General features: G+C 46.1%; 1 protein-coding gene across 1 annotated transcript in view; it reads left to right on the forward strand.

Moving 5' to 3' along the window:
• Window positions 1-3,207: 3,207 nt before the first annotated feature.
• Window positions 3,208-17,985, forward strand: part of SLC4A8 (solute carrier family 4 member 8) — a 42,851-nt gene continuing 28,073 nt past the window's right edge. Inside the window, exons 1-8 of the mRNA XM_034792841.1 lie at window positions 3,208-3,346; window positions 5,721-5,856; window positions 6,897-7,057; window positions 10,523-10,711; window positions 11,876-11,967; window positions 13,361-13,518; window positions 14,220-14,307; window positions 15,417-15,563. Of these exons, the coding sequence (XP_034648732.1) occupies window positions 3,238-3,346; window positions 5,721-5,856; window positions 6,897-7,057; window positions 10,523-10,711; window positions 11,876-11,967; window positions 13,361-13,518; window positions 14,220-14,307; window positions 15,417-15,563 (1,080 nt within the window). The 5' untranslated portion in view covers window positions 3,208-3,237. The remainder of the gene's footprint in view (window positions 3,347-5,720; window positions 5,857-6,896; window positions 7,058-10,522; window positions 10,712-11,875; window positions 11,968-13,360; window positions 13,519-14,219; window positions 14,308-15,416; window positions 15,564-17,985) is intronic.

A 17,985-nucleotide genomic window follows, 5' to 3' on the forward strand; every position in this document is an offset into this window, starting at 1 on the left:
TTTTGTGCATCACAGGTCTCCGGCCTGTGTTACACAGGACGTCAGACAACATGATCACAACAGACCTTTCTGGCCTCGGAATCTATGAATCTATAAACTGCATCTCCCTGTGGGGCCCCAATGGGAGACATCGTTCAGTTACCGGCTCCCCAATTTGACTACATCTCCCATGATGCACTTACACTATGCAGCTTGGTCAGAGGGCAGACCACTATGCATCATGGGAGATGGAGTCTGGCAAGTTGATAGGGTAGAATGGGGGCATGAGGCACCAAAACTGCACCTCCCAGAAGGCACTGGGGTGCCAAAGTTTAAAGTCGAACTGACTCAGAACTAAACATTTTGATTCAATTCAACAAGCTGAAATGATCTGATTCAAGTAGAACTGATCTGAAACACAATGCTTCATTTAGATGAACCCAACAGAAAATCAGAAAACATTAGCAAAATTCAAATTTTGATTGTGCAGAAACTGCATTTTCTGTGGAAAATATTTTTCCACAGAAAATTCCCAACCAGGTCTATGATAGGAAAGTTTGTGTATGAATCAAGAGTGTCAAACATACAAATCTAGCCTCCTAATTCTTTAGTCTGGACTGACAAGGTGTTGTTTGCCTTTAAACTAGGTTTATTTTGGTTTATGTTAGGCCAACTGGAAACAGGTTAAAGCTAAAGCTTCCGGCTTTGGGCAGCCCCCATGCCTCCGGACCCTGCGCCCCCGGAGCCCGGGAGGGGAAGTGCCCGGCCGGCGGCACAGGGTCCGGAGGCATGGGGCTGCCCAAAACCGGTAGCTTTAGCTTTAACCTGTTTCCAGTTGGCCTAACATAAACCAAAATAAACCTAGTTTAAAGGCAAACAACACCTTGTCAGTCCAGACTAAAGAATTAGGAGGCTAGATTTGTATGTTTGACACTCTTGATTCATACACAAACTTTCCTATCATAGACCTGGTTGGGAATTTTCTGTGGAAAAATATTTTCCACAGAAAATGCAGTTTCTGCACAATCAAAATTTGAATTTTGCTAATGTTTTCTGATTTTCTGTTGGGTTCATCTAAATGAAGCATTGTGTTTCAGATCAGTTCTACCTGAATCAGATCATTTCAGCTTGTTGAATTGAATCAAAATGTTTAGTTTTGAGTCAGTTTGACTTTAAACTTTGGCACCCCAGTGCCTTCTGGGAGGTGCGGTTTTGGTGCCTCATGCCCCCATTCTACCCTATCAACTTGCCAGACTCCATCTCCCATGATGCATAGTGGTCTGCCCTCTGACCAAGCTGCGTAGTGTAAGTGCATCATGGGAGATGTAGTCAGATTGGGGAGCCGGTAACTGAACGATGTCTCCCATTGGGGCCCCACAGGGAGATGCAGTTTATAGATTCATAGATTCCGAGGCCAGAAGGGTCTGTTGTGATCATGTTGTCTGACGTCCTGTGTAACACAGGCCGGAGACCTGTGATGCACAAAACCGAAAGCCCTAGCCCTGCCCCTTCCCTGAGACCCCTCCCCCTGCCCCACCCTTTATTGAGTCCCCGCCCCTGCTCACTACATTCCCCCTCCCTCGGTGGCTCACTCTCCCCCACTCTCACTCACTTTCACTGGGCTGGGGTAGGGGTTGGGGTGCGGGAGGGGGGTGAGGGCTCTAACTGAGGGTACGGGCTCTGGAGTGGGACCAGAAATGAGGGGTTCAGGGTATGGGAGGGGGTTTGAGCTCCAGCTGGGGGTGCAAGCTCTGGAGTGGGGCTGGGGATGAGGGGTTTAGGGTTCAGGAGGGGGCTCCAGGCTGGGGGATGGGGCTGAGGGATTCGGAGTGCAGGAGGGGGCTGCGGGTTGAGGGAGGGTGAGGGCTCTGGGCTGGGGATGTGGGCTCTGAGGTGGGGCCAGGGATGAGGGGTTTGGTGTGCATGAGGGGGCTGCAGGTTGAGGTAGGGGTTTGGGGTGCAGAAGGGGGTATGGGCTCTGGGCTGGGTGTGTGTGCAGGCTCTGGGGTGGGGCCAGGGATGAGGGGTTCAGGGTGTGGGAAGAGACTGTGGGTTGGGGTGTGTGGGGGGGTGAGGGCTCCAGCTGGGGGCGCAGGCTCTGAGGTGGGCCTGGGGATGAGAGATTTGGGGTGCTCCAGGTTTGGGGGGCTCATGGCTGGCACCACTGCCAAAAACAGGTAAAATAACCTCTCTCCACCTACTTGAGATTCCCCTGTTTATGCGTCCCAAGTTTGCATTAGCTCTTTTGGGCACAGAGTCACACTGGGAGCTCATGTGCAGCTGATTATCCACCATGACTCGCAAATCCTTTTCAGAGTCACTGCTTCCCAGGATAGAGCCCCCCATCCTGTAAGCATGGCCTGTGTTCTTTGTCCCCAGGTATATAAATGTGCATGTAGCTGTGTGAAAATGCAGTTTACCACGCAATCTCTTTGAATCAGTGGCCTGTTCTCTTCATTATTTACCACCCTGCCAGTTTTTGGGTCGTCTGCCAACTCTGTCAGTGACGAATGCTGAACCGCCTTGGAACGGATGTTTCCAAATCAAAATGTTCCTGAAAGATTTGGTCCATGAAAACTTTTGATATTTCACTTTTTCTTTCCTGATTCATGATGAAAACAGAAGCTGAAATATTGGAATTTCCCACTGGAATGAAATTCTGATTTTTTTTGCTTAACTCTATCATTGTATGACCTAAGTCAGCGGTTCTCACACTTTAGTAACCCGAGGATCCCCATTTTGATTTAAATTTTTTTTGTGGCGCCTCAAGCCTCCCTCTTATCCACAGACCCTGCCCCCACTCCACCTCTTCCCCCAAGTCCTCACCGCTGCCTCACCTCTTCCCAGCCCCACTCCCCCCTGGCCCCTCCTCCTCCCCTCCTCTTTCCGCCCCTCCCCTGAGCAGGCCCGGTCCCCCCTCCTTCCCAGCGCCTCCTGCATGCCGCTGAACAGCTGTTGATCAGCAGGGCCTGTTCCGAGCGTGCAGGAGGCTCTGGGAGGGATGGGGAGGAGTTGATCAGCGGGGCCTGCAGACCCCCTGGAGTACCCTCGCGGACCCCAGTTTGAGATACACTGACTAAAGTGATTTTTTTTTTTACTGACTTTGAACATTATAAGTTATGAAGCGCAGCTACATGAACAGCAATGTTATACCATGAGCACCATTCCTCTTATCAGGCACTGTGGGGCTAAGAGTGACACAGACTAATATGCTTCCGCCTTGTTCCAGGGCACAGAACGCTGTACGTTGGGGTACGGATGCCTTTGGTGAGACAAAGCCACAGACATCACAGGAATCATGGCCAAAAACATAGGAAACGAGACCGAGCGAAGGGAGCCATTCAAGAAGAAGAGCAGGAATCTCATGGTAAATAAAACCTCAGGCTAACGTATGATGGGAACATAGCATGCGTTTAATGATGGAAGCATAACTTATGTAAGTAATGGGAATAAATATTTTTTAGTAGATCCATCGATTCCGATGCCAGAAGGGACCATGATGATCATCTAGCATGACCTCCTGTATAACACAGGCGAGAGATCTTCCCCAAAAGAATTCTTAGAACAGATTAGTTAGAAAAACCCAGAGTCTTGATTTAAGAGTTATCCAGGATGGAGTATGCACCACAAGAGTTGGTAAATTGCCTGGCGTTGCTCTTCTTGGGCTAACATGGAGCACTGGGCTTTGAAAGTTCATTGCCCAATCTCACCCCAGTGAAAGCAACATCTGAATTTTTTATTCGCTCTGAAATAGTTAGAGCCAAACTTGTGCTAGTTAGCGTGTACGAAATTAAGAGGGGAGATCCTGGCTCCACTGAAGTGAGTGGGAGCTTTTGCCGTTCGCTTCACGAGGGCCAAGAATTTACTCCTAGTAATTCAGTTTATGATCAGCATTTATTATTTGTAGGGGAAGCACCCAGAGGACCCCTACTAGGATTGGGGCCCCATTATGCTAGGTGTGATACAGACACATAGCAAGCAGCGGTCCCTGTCATAAAGAAGCTTTCAGTTGAAATAGACAAGGCAGAGGAAAGGTGGAAGAGAAACATGCAGCATACAAGCAAAGTTATCCAAGCGAAAGCTGGGAACGGTCGTGTTATCTTATGACTTGTTTTTGGCTCTGTTCTTTTCTTTGGGGGATTTTTAATCTGCAAAATACATTTATAATAATAGACTCACAGAAAGGTAGGACTAGAAGGGACCTCGAGAGGTCCTGAAGTCCAGGCCTTCGTACTGAGGCAGGATCACATATACCCTGTCAGGTGTTTGTCTAACCTGTTCTTAAAAACCCTCCAATAACTGGGATTCCACAACCTGCCTTGGAAATCTATTCCAGTACGTAACTATCCTCCTTGAATAGTTAGAAAGTTTTTCCTAATATCTAACCTACATTTCCTTTGCTGCAGATTAAGCCAATTACTTCTTGTTCTACCTTCAGTGGATGTGGAGAACAATTGATTGCTGTCCTCTTTCTAACAACCCTTAACATATTTGAAAACTGCTATCATGTCCCCGCTCCCAACCAGTCTTCTTTTCTCAAGACTAAACGTAGCCATTTTTTTTAACCTTTCCTCATACGTCACATTTTCTAATCTTTTATCATTTTCGTTGCTCTTCTCTGGGCTCTTTCCAATTTGTCCACATTTTTCTTAAAGTGCAGCGCCCAGAACTGGACGCAATACTCCCGCTGAGGTCTTGCCAGTGCTGAGTAGCGCGGGCCAATTACCTCCAGTATCTTTCATTTGATACTCCAGGAGTAGGGGTGAGGTGAGATGGGGACGTATGAATTAGTGGAAAAGACAGCGGCATTAACTGAAAGGTCACTAACATTATGATGTATTTAGGACCAAACTCAATAGGGAATTTGAGGTGTTGCCATGACAATACTAAACACCAGGGCTTTATTCCGTTGTGTTTTATGTAAATCTATTTGCTGTAATGTCTCATGCAAACAACATCATGTAAATGTGGGCCCTCTTTTTGGAGATGTGATAGTATCTTTGTCCCAGATTTGTACTTGCTCGGCACCTGCATTTATTTAAAACGCCTGTAAATCAAATGTTTCGAATTTTTCCTTCTACTTCTTCTCCTTTTATTATTATTAATTATTTTGCTATGCCGGTAGCGTCTGGACGTTCCAGTCGTGAGCTAGAACCCTGTTGTGCTAGTGCTGTACAAACATAGAACAAGAATCTCTGCCCCAAAGAGCTCATGTTCCAAATAATTCAATTTTTTACAAATCTAATACAAATTTTATCCCAGGCGCTGACTTTCTAATTTCCCAGGGGGTGATTGACTCACGCTCTGCCCCAGGCCCTGCCCCCACTCCACCCAGTCCCCCAAGGGCCGACCCTGCCCTTTCCCACCCCGTTCCACCCCTTCCCCCAAGCGCCTCGCCCCACCCCTTCTCCCCCCAGTGCCTCCTGCGCACCGCTGAATAGCTGATCTGCAGCGGACTGGAGGTGCTGCGGGGGGAGGGAGAGGAGCTGATTGGCTGGGCCACCGATGGGTCCTGAGCACCCACTATTTTTTTTTCTGTGGGTGCTCCAGCCATGAAGTCGGTGCCTATGAATTTTATATTTGGCTTCTGACATGTGGGTTGGTTTGAAACCAAGTATCTTTGGCGTGATGTTTCTATTTGATACATATAACCATGAGCAACCTCTTCCTCTTAAATGTGGCATTTCTTTAATGGCGTAACCTGGTCACAGCAGATGCCTCTTTAACTGTTTGTTAATTAGACACCCCGTCTCAGCGAGTTCAGTTTATCCTTGGTATGGAGGAGGACGAGGAGCACGTTCCCCATGATTTGTTCACAGAGCTGGATGAAATCTGTGTGAAAGAAGGAGAAGATGCCGAATGGAAGGAAACGGCCAGGTGACACAAAGCTATATACCCCACCGGCTCAATGAAACTGAATGTGTTTTCATGACCTCCCATCAGGCTGTGTTTTTGGGACCATTTCCTTGAGGTGCTGCCCAATGATACCACCTGCTTGAAGAAGAGATGCTGCTGCTAGACGGGGCTTTCATAGTCTGTCACTTCCAGAGTGTGACTTGGTAAAGAGGTGGGGGAGGAAGATATGATGCAGATCCCTTGTATATAGCACAGCACCTCTGCGTTTTCATGCACCTCCTATGTAATAACAGCATGTGGAAGAATCAAAGGCAGGCATGTTGATATACAGACGTGGGGAGGCAGGATGGTCCAGTGATCAGTGTGTTAGCCCGGACACATGGGAGACCCGGGTTCATATCCCTGCTCTGAGACAGGCTTGTTGTGTGACCTTGGGCAAGTCACTTAGTCTCTTTCTGCCTCAGTTTCCCATCTGTAAAATGGGGACGGTAGCGATGCCCTGCATCACAGGGGCTTGGGAGGCTAAATACATTAAAGACTGAGAGGTGCTTATGTACTAGGATAATGGGCACCATATAAGATAGAAAGGCATGGATGTTGCGAGGACAAATGCTTTAAAGATTGAGGCGTTTGTGCACTATACTAAGAAGAGGAGAATGGTCAGACTAGATCAGAACAATGGTCCATCTAGCCCAGTATCCTTTCATCTGACAGTGGCTAATGCTTGATGCTTCAAAGTAAATGAACAGAACAGGGCAACCATCAAGTGACCCATCCCCTGTCGTCCAATCCCAGCAGCTGATGTGCCCTATGTAAAATAAATATAAAATAGACCCTTCAGCACACGCTTAGATCTGGTGAAAATTTTTGTATCAGCTGCTTAAAAAAACAAAACGTGCACTTGATCATCTTCCCTTCTCCAGCTTTGAACCGTTAATTGAGTTGTCTATGGGGTAGATTTCATACACAGCTCCGTATCTCTGCCACACCTGCTTAAGAGTCTTTTCACGGGAACTGGTCGCTGCCGGTATTTATTGGTGTTTGGTTTGCCGTGCTTCCAGGTGGCTGAAGTTCGAAGAGGACGTGGAGGATGGAGGAGAACGCTGGAGCAAGCCCTATGTAGCGACACTTTCATTACACAGCCTCTTTGAGCTGAGGAGTTGCATCATGAACGGGACTGTCCTTCTGGATATGTGCGCCAACAGCATCGAGGAAATTGCAGGTACTGCTCTACTGAGCGATCAGCTGTGTCATGTCGGAGAAAAAAGCTTCGGGGAATATCCTTGTGCGTTTTTGAATGAAATAAATTCTCTTTGCACCATGTTTGTTCCTGCAAAATCCTCGGTAGGGATGTCATCAAAACAGCAAATGTTAAGCAAATATATTAGAATATGCACAGAAACCGAACTTTAGATTTGGAATCATGATTTTTCCACCCTGAAATCCTGATTACATTCATCTAATCAAGGTCCAGAAACAGACCATGTGACAATCAAAAGAGTGCACCTTTCAAATATCAAATTCTCTCATGTTTTACAGACCTACCATTATTCAGAGAAATAATCTGGAGAATAACTTCAGATAACAGAAATGAGTCTAATAGGTTAACATGCTATTGTTGTACTAGAAGTGTATGTCTGGACCATTTGGGGTCAGAAAAAGAGGTAAAATTCATTGAATAAACTATTTGTTACAAATAAGTAACCTAAATTTATTCTGTTTTAAGCAGGGGCAGCTCCAGGCACCAGCGCAGCAAGCTTGTGCTTGGGGCGGCCATCCACGGGGGGCAGCCTGCCAGTTGCTGTGAGGGCGGCAGTCAGGCGGCTTTCAGCAGCATGCCTGCGGGAGGTCCCGGCCCTGTGTCTTTGGCGGCAATTCGGCGGCGGGTACGCGGAAGCCGCGGGACCGGCAGACCTCCCGCAGGCATGCTACTGAATCCACGTGACCAGTGGACCACCCGCAGGCGTGCTGCCGAAAGCTGCCTGCCTGCTGTGCTTGGGACGGCAAAAAACGTTTTAAGACGTGGGAATCTGTGTGAACTATGCAAGTCCTTTAAGGGCTTATCTACACAGGAAAACAGTCCAGAATAGCTATTGCAGGATAGCTATTCTAACTCCCCATGTGGACACNGGCAGCCTGCCAGTCGCTGTGAGGGCGGCAGGCAGGCGGCTTTCGGCAGCATGCCTGCGGGAGGTCCCAGTCCTGTGTCTTCGGCGGTGGGTACGCCGAAGCCGCGGGACCGGCAGACCTCCCGCAGGCATACCGCCGAATCCACGTGACCAGTGGACCGCCCGCAGGCGCGCTGCCAAAAGCTGCCTGCCTGCCGTGCTTGGGGCGGCAAAAAACGTTTTAAGATGTGGGAATCTGTGTGAACTATGCAAGTTCTTTAAGGGCTTATCTACATAGGAAAACAGTCCAGAATAGCTATTGCAGGATAGCTATTCTAACTCCCCATGTGGACACTTTTATTCCACACCAAGGGTGCTTGTATCTGGTTTAATTTAATCCTCTTTGAAAATGGATTAAGCTAAACTGCAAAAAGGCACTCTTAGCATTTGCGTACACATGAAAATTAATCCGGAATAAAGTAAGGTATAAATTTAAAGTGTAATAACTATTCCTGATTGAACACTTTTATTAGTTTAATTAGCCATGAGTGGACACTTTTATTAGTTTAATTCAAATAGTTTGGATTAAGATAAGTACATTATAAATAATTCAGAATATTGCATTCTTACTCTGGGGTAAGAGCATCCACACATGAAGATAATCAGGAATAGTTAATCCTCTTTAAATTCATGCCCCAATCTTATTTTGGATTGGGTTTCATATGTGGACCAATCCTAATTCCGCATTACCTTAATCCATTTCCAAAGTGGATTGAGACGATTCAGAATAAATCAGAATAGTCAGTTTGGAATAACTCCCCATGTAGATAAAACCTTACTGTGGAATAGGCGTGTCCACATAGAATAGCTATTGCACTTTATATTCAGTCCCTACTTTATTTTGCAATATGTAGACAAGACCTAACTTTCAAAGCCAGGGTTCCTTTGGCAGATGGCCAAGTAATACATTTCTGTTGAGGAGATAATTGAGGGTAATTGAGGAAGCAGCTTTGTAGAAATTATTTTTGACTGGCAGGTCTCCATTCAAACTCTTCCAAGGTCTGGTGATGTCAGATCCGTTCTTAGCACATTCCTCCCCGAGCACTGCCAGTTACAGTCAATTATCCAAGAAATCTCAGGGAAGCCAGTTATAGACTGGTTATAATTTGGTTAAATGTGTAGAGCAATGCAATCAGGAAAGAAAACTGCATTACTGAGGATGGGGAATAATAACTGCATTAGCTCAGCAGTGAATAATCGTTTCGCAGGGACTTTTTAGCACAGAAAAATCCCTGCCTTCGTTGAAAGACAAAGGATATGTTTACACAGTGGCTGGGAGTGTGCTTCTCTGCATGGTTAGACACACGTGTGCTAGCTCTGCTTGAGTTAGCTGTCTGAGTAAAAGCCCTATCCCCTGGGTATGTACTCAGATGGCTAGCCAGAGTCACTGCGCGTGCCACCATGGCCACGCTGCTACTTTTAGCACGCTAACTCGAGCAGAACCAGCGTGTGTCTGTCTATCCATGCTAGGAAATACATTCCCAGCAGCTGCGCTGGCATACCCAAAGACGTATTAACAATGCTACAATGTCTCCCTAAATAAGATCGCGTCGGCATTGGTTGGCTCTTCCGTCTGGCAGTAGTAACGCTCTCCTAGGAGGCGTGCTTATTCCCGGCTCATCGTGGGTTGAGACGATCACAGGTTTTGTCCCACCGCTGTTTGCTGGCTGTCTGGGGCTGTAGTGGTTCTTGGAGTGAGTCCGGGCTCCACCGAAGTTACAGTCTCACCCTCTCTCTTCCTCGGTGTTTGGAAAGCATGCTGTCAGCACGACTGCAATACGAACACGAGGGGGTGGTTTGCAGAGGGGAAGGATGATCTTGGGAATCTTCACCAGGAAACAAAGGGGAAAGGTTTAATTCTCAGCTCAGGCAAGGGCTTGAAGGGGGCACTTAATCTGTGTGGTACCTCCGTTTTCCCCATGAGTGAAATGGGGATAGTCCTTCATAGAATCATAGAATATCAGGGATGGAAGGGACCTCAGGAGGTATCTAGTCCAATCCCCTGCTCAAAGCAGGACCAATTCCCAACTAAATCATCCCAGCCAGGGCTTTGTCAAGCCTGACCTTAAAAATCTCTAAGGAAAGAGATTCCACTACCTCCCCATCATATGGGGACATTGTGGAAGTGTAATTCAGTGATTGCTGTGGCCATGAAGTCTTTCTCAGCACAGAGCTAAATAAGAATAGTTTGAGGGCATGTTTAGTTCTGTCTACGGTACATATACTGCTGTTTTCTGAGCACCTCCCATTCCTTAATGCATTTATCCTCAGAACTCCCCCTGGTAGGTAGAGTAATGCTATTAGCCCATTTTACAGGTGTAACTGAGGCATAGAGAGACTTGCCCAAGGTCACACAGCAAGTGTGTGGCAGAGCAGGTACACAAATTCAGTCCTAGAATAGCGCCCTAATCACTGTTCCACCCTTCCTATTGGCTTGTACATTTAGCACATGGACATTCATCAGGGACACAATCTGCACTTTTTGCAAGCTAGAGAATTGCTTCCCCTCCCCCCCACAGATATGATCCTGGATCAGCAGGAACCAAGCAGTGAGTTTGATGAAAGAATGAGAGAGAGTGTCCGGGATGCCCTCTTAAAAAAGCATCACCACCAGAACGAGAAGAAGAGGAACAACCTCCTTCCGATTGTCCGCTCTTTCACTGACGTCAGCAAGAAGCAGTCGGATCCACACTTACTAGACAAAACGGGTGAGGATTTCTGGGTCGCGCCTTCAGACAGCCTGACCCTTTGAGGTGGGATTTTCCAAAAGGCCTAAATCACCTAGGAGCACAAGTCCCAGCTGAGTTATCTATGACTTCACTGGAAAAAAACGGCGTTGGTTTTTTACATCATGATTAAAAAAATCATTGTGGGTTGACTGCAAAATAGGGTGACCAGACGGCAAATGTGAAAAATCGGGATGGGGGTGGGGGGTAATACGAGCCTATATAAGAAAAAGACCCAAAAATCGGGACTGTCCCTATAAAATCGGGACATCTGGTCACCCTCCTGCAAAATGAAATATTTTGCAATTTTTGCAAAGCAAAAAAGTAAAAAAAGAAACCCACCTTATTTCAGGCCAAACAAAATGCTCTGTTTCAATTTCAAGCACTGCATGGTAGTTTTGAGTCCTTGGTGTTCATGCAATGCTGATCGCTGTGTCATAAGTATCAGTAAAGACTAACAGATTTATTTGGGCATAAGCATTGATGGGTAAAAAACCCACTTCTTCAGATGCAACCCACGAAAAGCTTATGTTAGTCTTTACGGTGCCACTGGACTCCTTGTTGTTTTTGTGGGTACAGACTAACACGGCTACCCCTTTGATAAGTATCAATGTAAAATCTTAGTGGAGACGATGCACTTTAGGTGAGGGGTATACAGCTAACCTCAAATAGCTACACTGACGTCAAAACTACCCAGGTCTCGTAAAAAATACACCTTTTCCTGCAGTGAAACTATAGCCTTTAACATGTATTAGAAATAAGAGGTGATTCTGTAAAACGCATGAAGCTATCACTTATCAAGACGCCCCAAAATAAGAAGACTTCTTGTAATGGGACTCAGGGAAATTGGGAGGAAGTTTCTATAAGGGTTTTATTTTCTTTATTTCTCTTTAGTTATTTTGGTTTTTCATTACGGGACCTTGGGAGAAGGAGCTGGTCTTGGGCAGCTCAAAAGCTATTAATATGTTTGCTCTAGTGTCCTTTTAGCTAATGGGAGCAGTGTGTGATTACTTAGCATTCATGCAAATACAATGCTGGTCAGTACATCACATAGTACTAACTACTGTCCTGCAACAGTGTGTGTTTGCCACAATTGGTACAGAGGAAACATGCTTCCTTTGGCTTTCTGTTATCTTTTTCTTTTAGCAATGCACACGCTGTCTCCTCAACCTGGCACTACCAGTCTAGAAATTAAAAACGGAGTGACCCACGACACTAGTCCTATGGATTTAAGCAAGGTGAGATGCTACGTGTGGCTGTGTCAGTCAAGGTAAATACAAGCAATGTGCATAATTCGATGGGGCCAGATGTTTCGAGAGCTCAGCATACTGGGTGAGGAGCCCGCTTGAAAAAACTGGTCATAAATTTCATAATGGGGGCGAAGTAGGAATTGGTGACATTTTTTAGTCAAAACTTTTTTTGGCTAAAAAAATACAGATTTGGGTTGTCTGAAACCTTTTGTGTATTTGTATTGAATTTGCTGAAATGTTTCAGTTGGGGAAAAAATGGAAAAAAAATCAAATTTTTTGGTTTTGACATTTTCTGACTGATTCATTTTGATTGGAAACAACTTTTCCTTTTGAATTTTACCTCAGTTCCAAAAAATGAAACAAAAAGTTTCTTTCAGGTTGAACAAAATATTTCATGTGACCCGAAACAATTATTTGCTCCCAATTTTTTCTGGTTTGGCCAGCAAACCAAAAAATTGATTATTTGCACAGGTCTAGCGCTCAGTGCTTTGACAGACATCCTTATTTAGATGCTTAAATGGGAGCTGAGTTATTTTGAAAATCAGATCCTAATTGTGGTTTCTGAGAACTTGAAAATCTGTTCATGAGTTCTTACAACTTGGTTTGGCCCTTGGGTAGGGCCATATTGCCTTAACCATTTGTCCACTGAGATCAACCATTGACGTGTGATGCTTATTCCACATGGGAGGTTATACTGGAATAACTATATAGATTTAAATTCACTCGTTGTTAGAGCCAGGTGAAGGTTTTTTGAAAAATAGTAAATTTGCCATTTTTCCAGGTGGTGACGCTCTTCACAAATTTGAGTTGAATTTGGCAAATAGTTTCAACAGAAACAAAAAATTTTTTCAAAAAAAGTCAAAATACCCCCAAATGTCCCAAAACAAAAGTACCCCCAAAGACTTTCATTTTGGGTTGAACAAAACATTTTTGGTTGACCCAAAATGAAACGAAACTATTAGTTTCAGATCAACCAAAAAGTTTTCTTTGACCGAAATGATTTTTTTTTCTTCGTTTCATTAAAAAAATATAAAAAACGTTTAGTTTTTGATAGGAACTGAACTGAATTTTGTTTCAGATTTTTTTTGGTTTGCCTCCCCTCCTCACCCCGAACATAATATCAAATATTAGCTCATCTCTTCTCCTTAGATTATACAGAAAAAACTTTCCCATGGAAACAAGTCCTAAGGCACCTTTATAACAGTACAACTGCATCCGCGCTACGGTTGTATCGATTTAATGATTTCAGTAGAAAAGCACCCCTTCCAACCAGAATAATTAAACCGATATAACACCTGTGTAGAGAGCAGGCCTCGAAGGTGCAGTTGTTGATCTGGAGGAGTGACTCCTAATTGTCTAAAAATTATTTCTTCATAACTAGGCGGAGCTTCATTTCATGAAGAAAATTCCTACCGGAGCAGAAGCTTCCAACGTTCTAGTGGGAGAGTTGGATTTCCTCCTTCGTCCCATGGTGGCGTTTGTGCGTCTGACGCCAGCCGTCCTTCTCTCAGGCATGACGGAAGTCCCGATCCCAACGAGGTAAGGATGTTAAAAAACACTTTACCTTTTTTTTTAAAATTAAAAAATATTAAAAAAATTAAATTAAATTATGTATATATATTCAAATCAGATAAAAAAAATTCTATGGAAAGTCCCAGTACACTCAGGCCAGCTTTTCTCTTATGCCTTTTATTAGCTTAGTGCACGGGTACGGGTTCCGAATGAACTCCACCCAGTGGGTGAAGTGAAGTTTTTACAGAAGCAATACACTTAAAGGGAGAGCTTTTCAGAGGCATTAATGTGCCTAAGGCCACGTCTACACTACCCGCCGGATTGGCGGGTAGTAATCGATCTATCGGGGATTGATTTATCGCGTCTCATCTAGACGCGATAAATCAATCCCCGAATTGACGCCCATAGCCCACCTCAGCAGGAGGAGTAAGCAGAGTCGACAGGGGAGCCGCGGCAATCGACTTGCCGTCGTGAGGACGGACAGGTAAATCGAACTAAGTTACTTCGACTTCAGCTACGTGAATAGCGTAGCTGAAGTTGCGTATCTTAGATCGATCTCCCCCAGTGTAGACCAGCCCTAACTCCCATTGCAAGTCCATGAGCATTGTGTGCTAACTCCCATTGAAGCTGATTTATTGTGCGGATCCCTTTGGAAACTTCAGGCGGTTTCTTTTTGCTCTTTACCACCATTTAATAAAGGCATTTTTTTTTCTGTTTTCTGTGTCCAGGTTCTTATTTATCTTGTTGGGACCAGAAGGGAAAGCACAACAGTACCATGAGATTGGCAGGTCAATGGCCACCCTCATGACAGATGAGGTACGGTATTGCACAAGTGACCATTTCAGCTCTTCTCCTTTGCGTTTCCTTGTTTTCTGCCCTCTTCTAAATCATTCTGTCTTTCAGCCCAGGATTTAAGGGCATGTTGTACTGTCTGTTTCCAGACGGATAAGATGAAGAATGAGATCAGGATGGGTGTGTAACACTAGGGAAGTTTGTTCTCTTCCCCAGCAGCAGTCAAAATCCACATTTGCAAAATAGCTCAGCCCCCATTTAGGCGTCAAAATAAGCATCCGGCTTTTCAACAACTCTGCATAATGGCCCTGATTGTGGGTGACAAATAGGCTGTCTGAAAATTTTCCATTGAAACTGTTTTTTGATGGAAGGTTGAGTGTAATTTCAACAAAACAAAATGTTTTACAAAAAGTGTGTTCTGAGGAAAATTCTGAGATTTCGTTGAAAAACTGAATGTCTGAAAGTGGAAATATTTTAGTTAAAAGTTGAAATATAACAGCCAAATTCTGAAATATTTTGACTCTGAAATGCCACTGCAATGCCTCATGGGACGTGTAGTTCAAGCACCTCAGGCTCCCATTCTCCTCTATGTGCTGGGTTCCCCAGGCAGACTACACCTCCCATGATGCACCACTGCCAGTGATTGTCCAAGAGGGGAGGCCATGGTGCATCATGGGAGATGTAGTCTGACCAGAGAACCTGGCTTTTACAGGACAATGGGAGCATGAGGCAACCACACTACAATTCCCATGAGGCAAATCGGTGGCATTTCAGAATCAAAATATTTTTTTTTTCACTGAGCTCTTGAAATTTTCTCTGGGAATAAACCTCATTCTCTGACCAGCTCTAGTCAACTAGCACTTGACAATCTGGCCCATTATTATTATCTTTTTGTTATTACTCAAGCAAGGCAGTGCAATCTAGTGGATAAAGCACTCGACTGGGATTCAGGAGAACTGTTTTTAGTTCCCTGCTCTGTCTCTGACCTGCTGTGCAACATGGAATCATAGGGTTAGAAGGGACTGCAAGGGTCATCTAGTCTAACCCCCCAAAGGCAGGCCACGCCAGCTTTCTGTGCCTCAGTTTCCCCTTCCTAAACTAAGCATGCCTAAACCTTACTCTCTTATTTGTAGATTTTCCATGACGTTGCTTATAAAGCCAAAGACCGTGGTGACCTTGTAGCTGGTATTGATGAATTCCTGGATCAGGTGACGGTATTGCCTCCTGGAGAATGGGATCCATCGATTAGAATTGAACCACCGAAAAATGTACCTTCCCAGGTAGGTAATATTTTTCACTTCCAGAATGAGAGAGAGACTAGAATGGCTGATGGGGATGTATGAGCAGGAACTGTACAAATGAGACCCCTGTGAAGCAGCATGTCATACTGGACAGAGCACAGGATGGGACCTAGGTTTTGTTCATGGCTCTGCAACTGTCACCCACGCTTGGGGCAAGTCACTTCCCCTCTCTCTGCCTCAGTTTCCCCGTCTCTAAAATAGGGATCATAGCTAAGGCTACGACTTAATCATGGGTATTTTTAGTAAAAGTCATGGACGAGAAACAAACAATCACAGCCTGTGACCTGTCCATGACTTATACCATAAATACCCCTGATTGAATCTTGGGGGCGTCGCTGCCAGGGGGAAGCACACAGCACCAGCTGCTGCGAGGAGAGGCCTGGGGGCCCATGGCACCAGCTGCACAGGGGAGTCCCGGGGGGCGTGCGGCCAGGGGGTAGCCAGCGGCTGTTCTGGTCACCACCGTGGGGGGAGCCCCCCAGGGGACCAGCCGCTGCTCCGGCCACCCCGGGACCGCTGCTCAGGCGGTCTCCAGGACCAGCTGCATCGGCTGTTGCTCGGGTGGTCCCTGGGGCCAGCTGCTTGGGCAGCCCTGGGGTCAGCCACACTGGCTGCTGCAGAATTCTGTGACTTCCTGTGACCTCCGTGACAAACACCAAGCCCTGATCAGAGCACTTCATTAGCTCACAGAGGGGTTGTGAGGATAAATACAGGAAAGATTGTGAGACATGCAGATTTAAAAATTTTATTAAAGTTAATGTTTGAAATTAAATATACAGAAGTTAAGAGGGAAGGTACTGTACATCTGGGGTCAGGCTTGAGTTGTGAGGGATTACAGGGATCGGTTACAAGGATGAAGAAATACATACATTTCACATAACCAGCATAGACCCAGATTGGGGTGCGGGAGTTTTTAGAGGGTCAGTGGATAAGTGGGCTCGGGTACGCCACCCATGGAATGTATAAAGAGTCCAAGTCAATATCGGTGTAGCGGATAAGTACATGGGTGGGGTGCGTCCCTCGGTTCGTCAGGGAAGGAAGTGGGTGATTTCCCTGGTCGGCGGTCTCGATTACTCAATGTGGTTTTGACGGTGTCCTGGGATGTGTTCCGTATAAATGTCTCTCGACCCCCTGATGGTGTCGGACACCATGAGCTGTCTCTACTACAGTAATGTTGGCCGTATAAGTACTTAGATAGCAGAAACGGCCAGGCTGGATTCCAAAGAGAGGGGCTGGTGGAACACTGTTCTGTATGAGAGACCCTCAGCTCTGGATCTAAAAACCAGTCCAAAATAAACTGGTTGTGTTCATCTTTTATGCCTGGTGCAAAGTGTATCTGTTAGTACAAAGTCAGGTAGGGGTTCATTTGTGCAGCGGGAGTTTGGGGCTGTTTAATTCTGTATCTGGTTGTGTAATTGATGGCAGAGCACTGTATGCAAGTCAGAAGAAAAGAACAGAAACCAGTAAGTAATTGCAGCAGAGTTTCTTAATGAGGCTGGATGTTTCAATGTAGAGATGTGATTGGCAAGGTCCTAATGCTGCCCTGGAGACAATTAGGGTGACCAGATAACAAGTGCAAAAAATTGGGACTTTTTCCCAATTTTTATTTTCGGGGAATGAAGGTTTAGTTGCATATCTAAGGGTATGTCTACACTACCTGCCGGATCGGCGGGCAGCGATCGATCCCGCGGGGATTGATTTTAAATCGGCCCCCGAGCCCTGTCCCGTCGACTCCTGTACTCCAGTGCTGTGAGAGGCGCAGACAGAGTCAATGGGGGAGCAGCGGCAGTTGACTCATCGCAGTGAAGACACCACAGTAAGTTGATCTAAGTACGTCGACTTCAGCTACATTATTCACGTAGCTGAAGTTGCATAACTTAGATCGATCCCCCTCTCCCCACCCCTCAGCGTAGACCAGGGCACAGACAAAGCCCCTAATGTCAGGACGGCTGATCACCCTGGGTAAAATGGAATGTGAAAGAAACAGTGTGAATAAGCTACTCCCCTGAGCGACGTAAATTACACTGACATAACCGCTTGTGCGCACAGCGGTATGTCGGCAGGAGAGCTTCTCCTGCCGAAGAAATAGGGTCGGGGCGTGGGGGCTTCCCCTGCCCACCCAACACTCCTGCTGGGGAGCGGGATCAGGACGCAGGGGCTTCCCCAGCTCCCTGGCAGGAGCACTGGGCGGGCAGAGCGGGGCAAGCCACCGTGCCCCAACCCCGCTCCCCATAGGAGTGCCGGGCGGGTGGCGGGAGCGGGGTCGGGGCATGGGGGGTACCCATTTTTCCGGGGTCCCCCGATTGGCTGGGGTCCCTGGGCCTATGACTAATCCGCCACTGCTTACGCATGAGTATCACTTTACTTGTGTGTGTAGCGCCATTGACAGCATAAAATTAAC

Source organism: Trachemys scripta, chromosome 16 (genome assembly GCF_013100865.1).
Source record: "Trachemys scripta elegans isolate TJP31775 chromosome 16, CAS_Tse_1.0, whole genome shotgun sequence".
In the NCBI taxonomy this organism is placed as follows: domain Eukaryota; kingdom Metazoa; phylum Chordata; order Testudines; family Emydidae; genus Trachemys; species Trachemys scripta.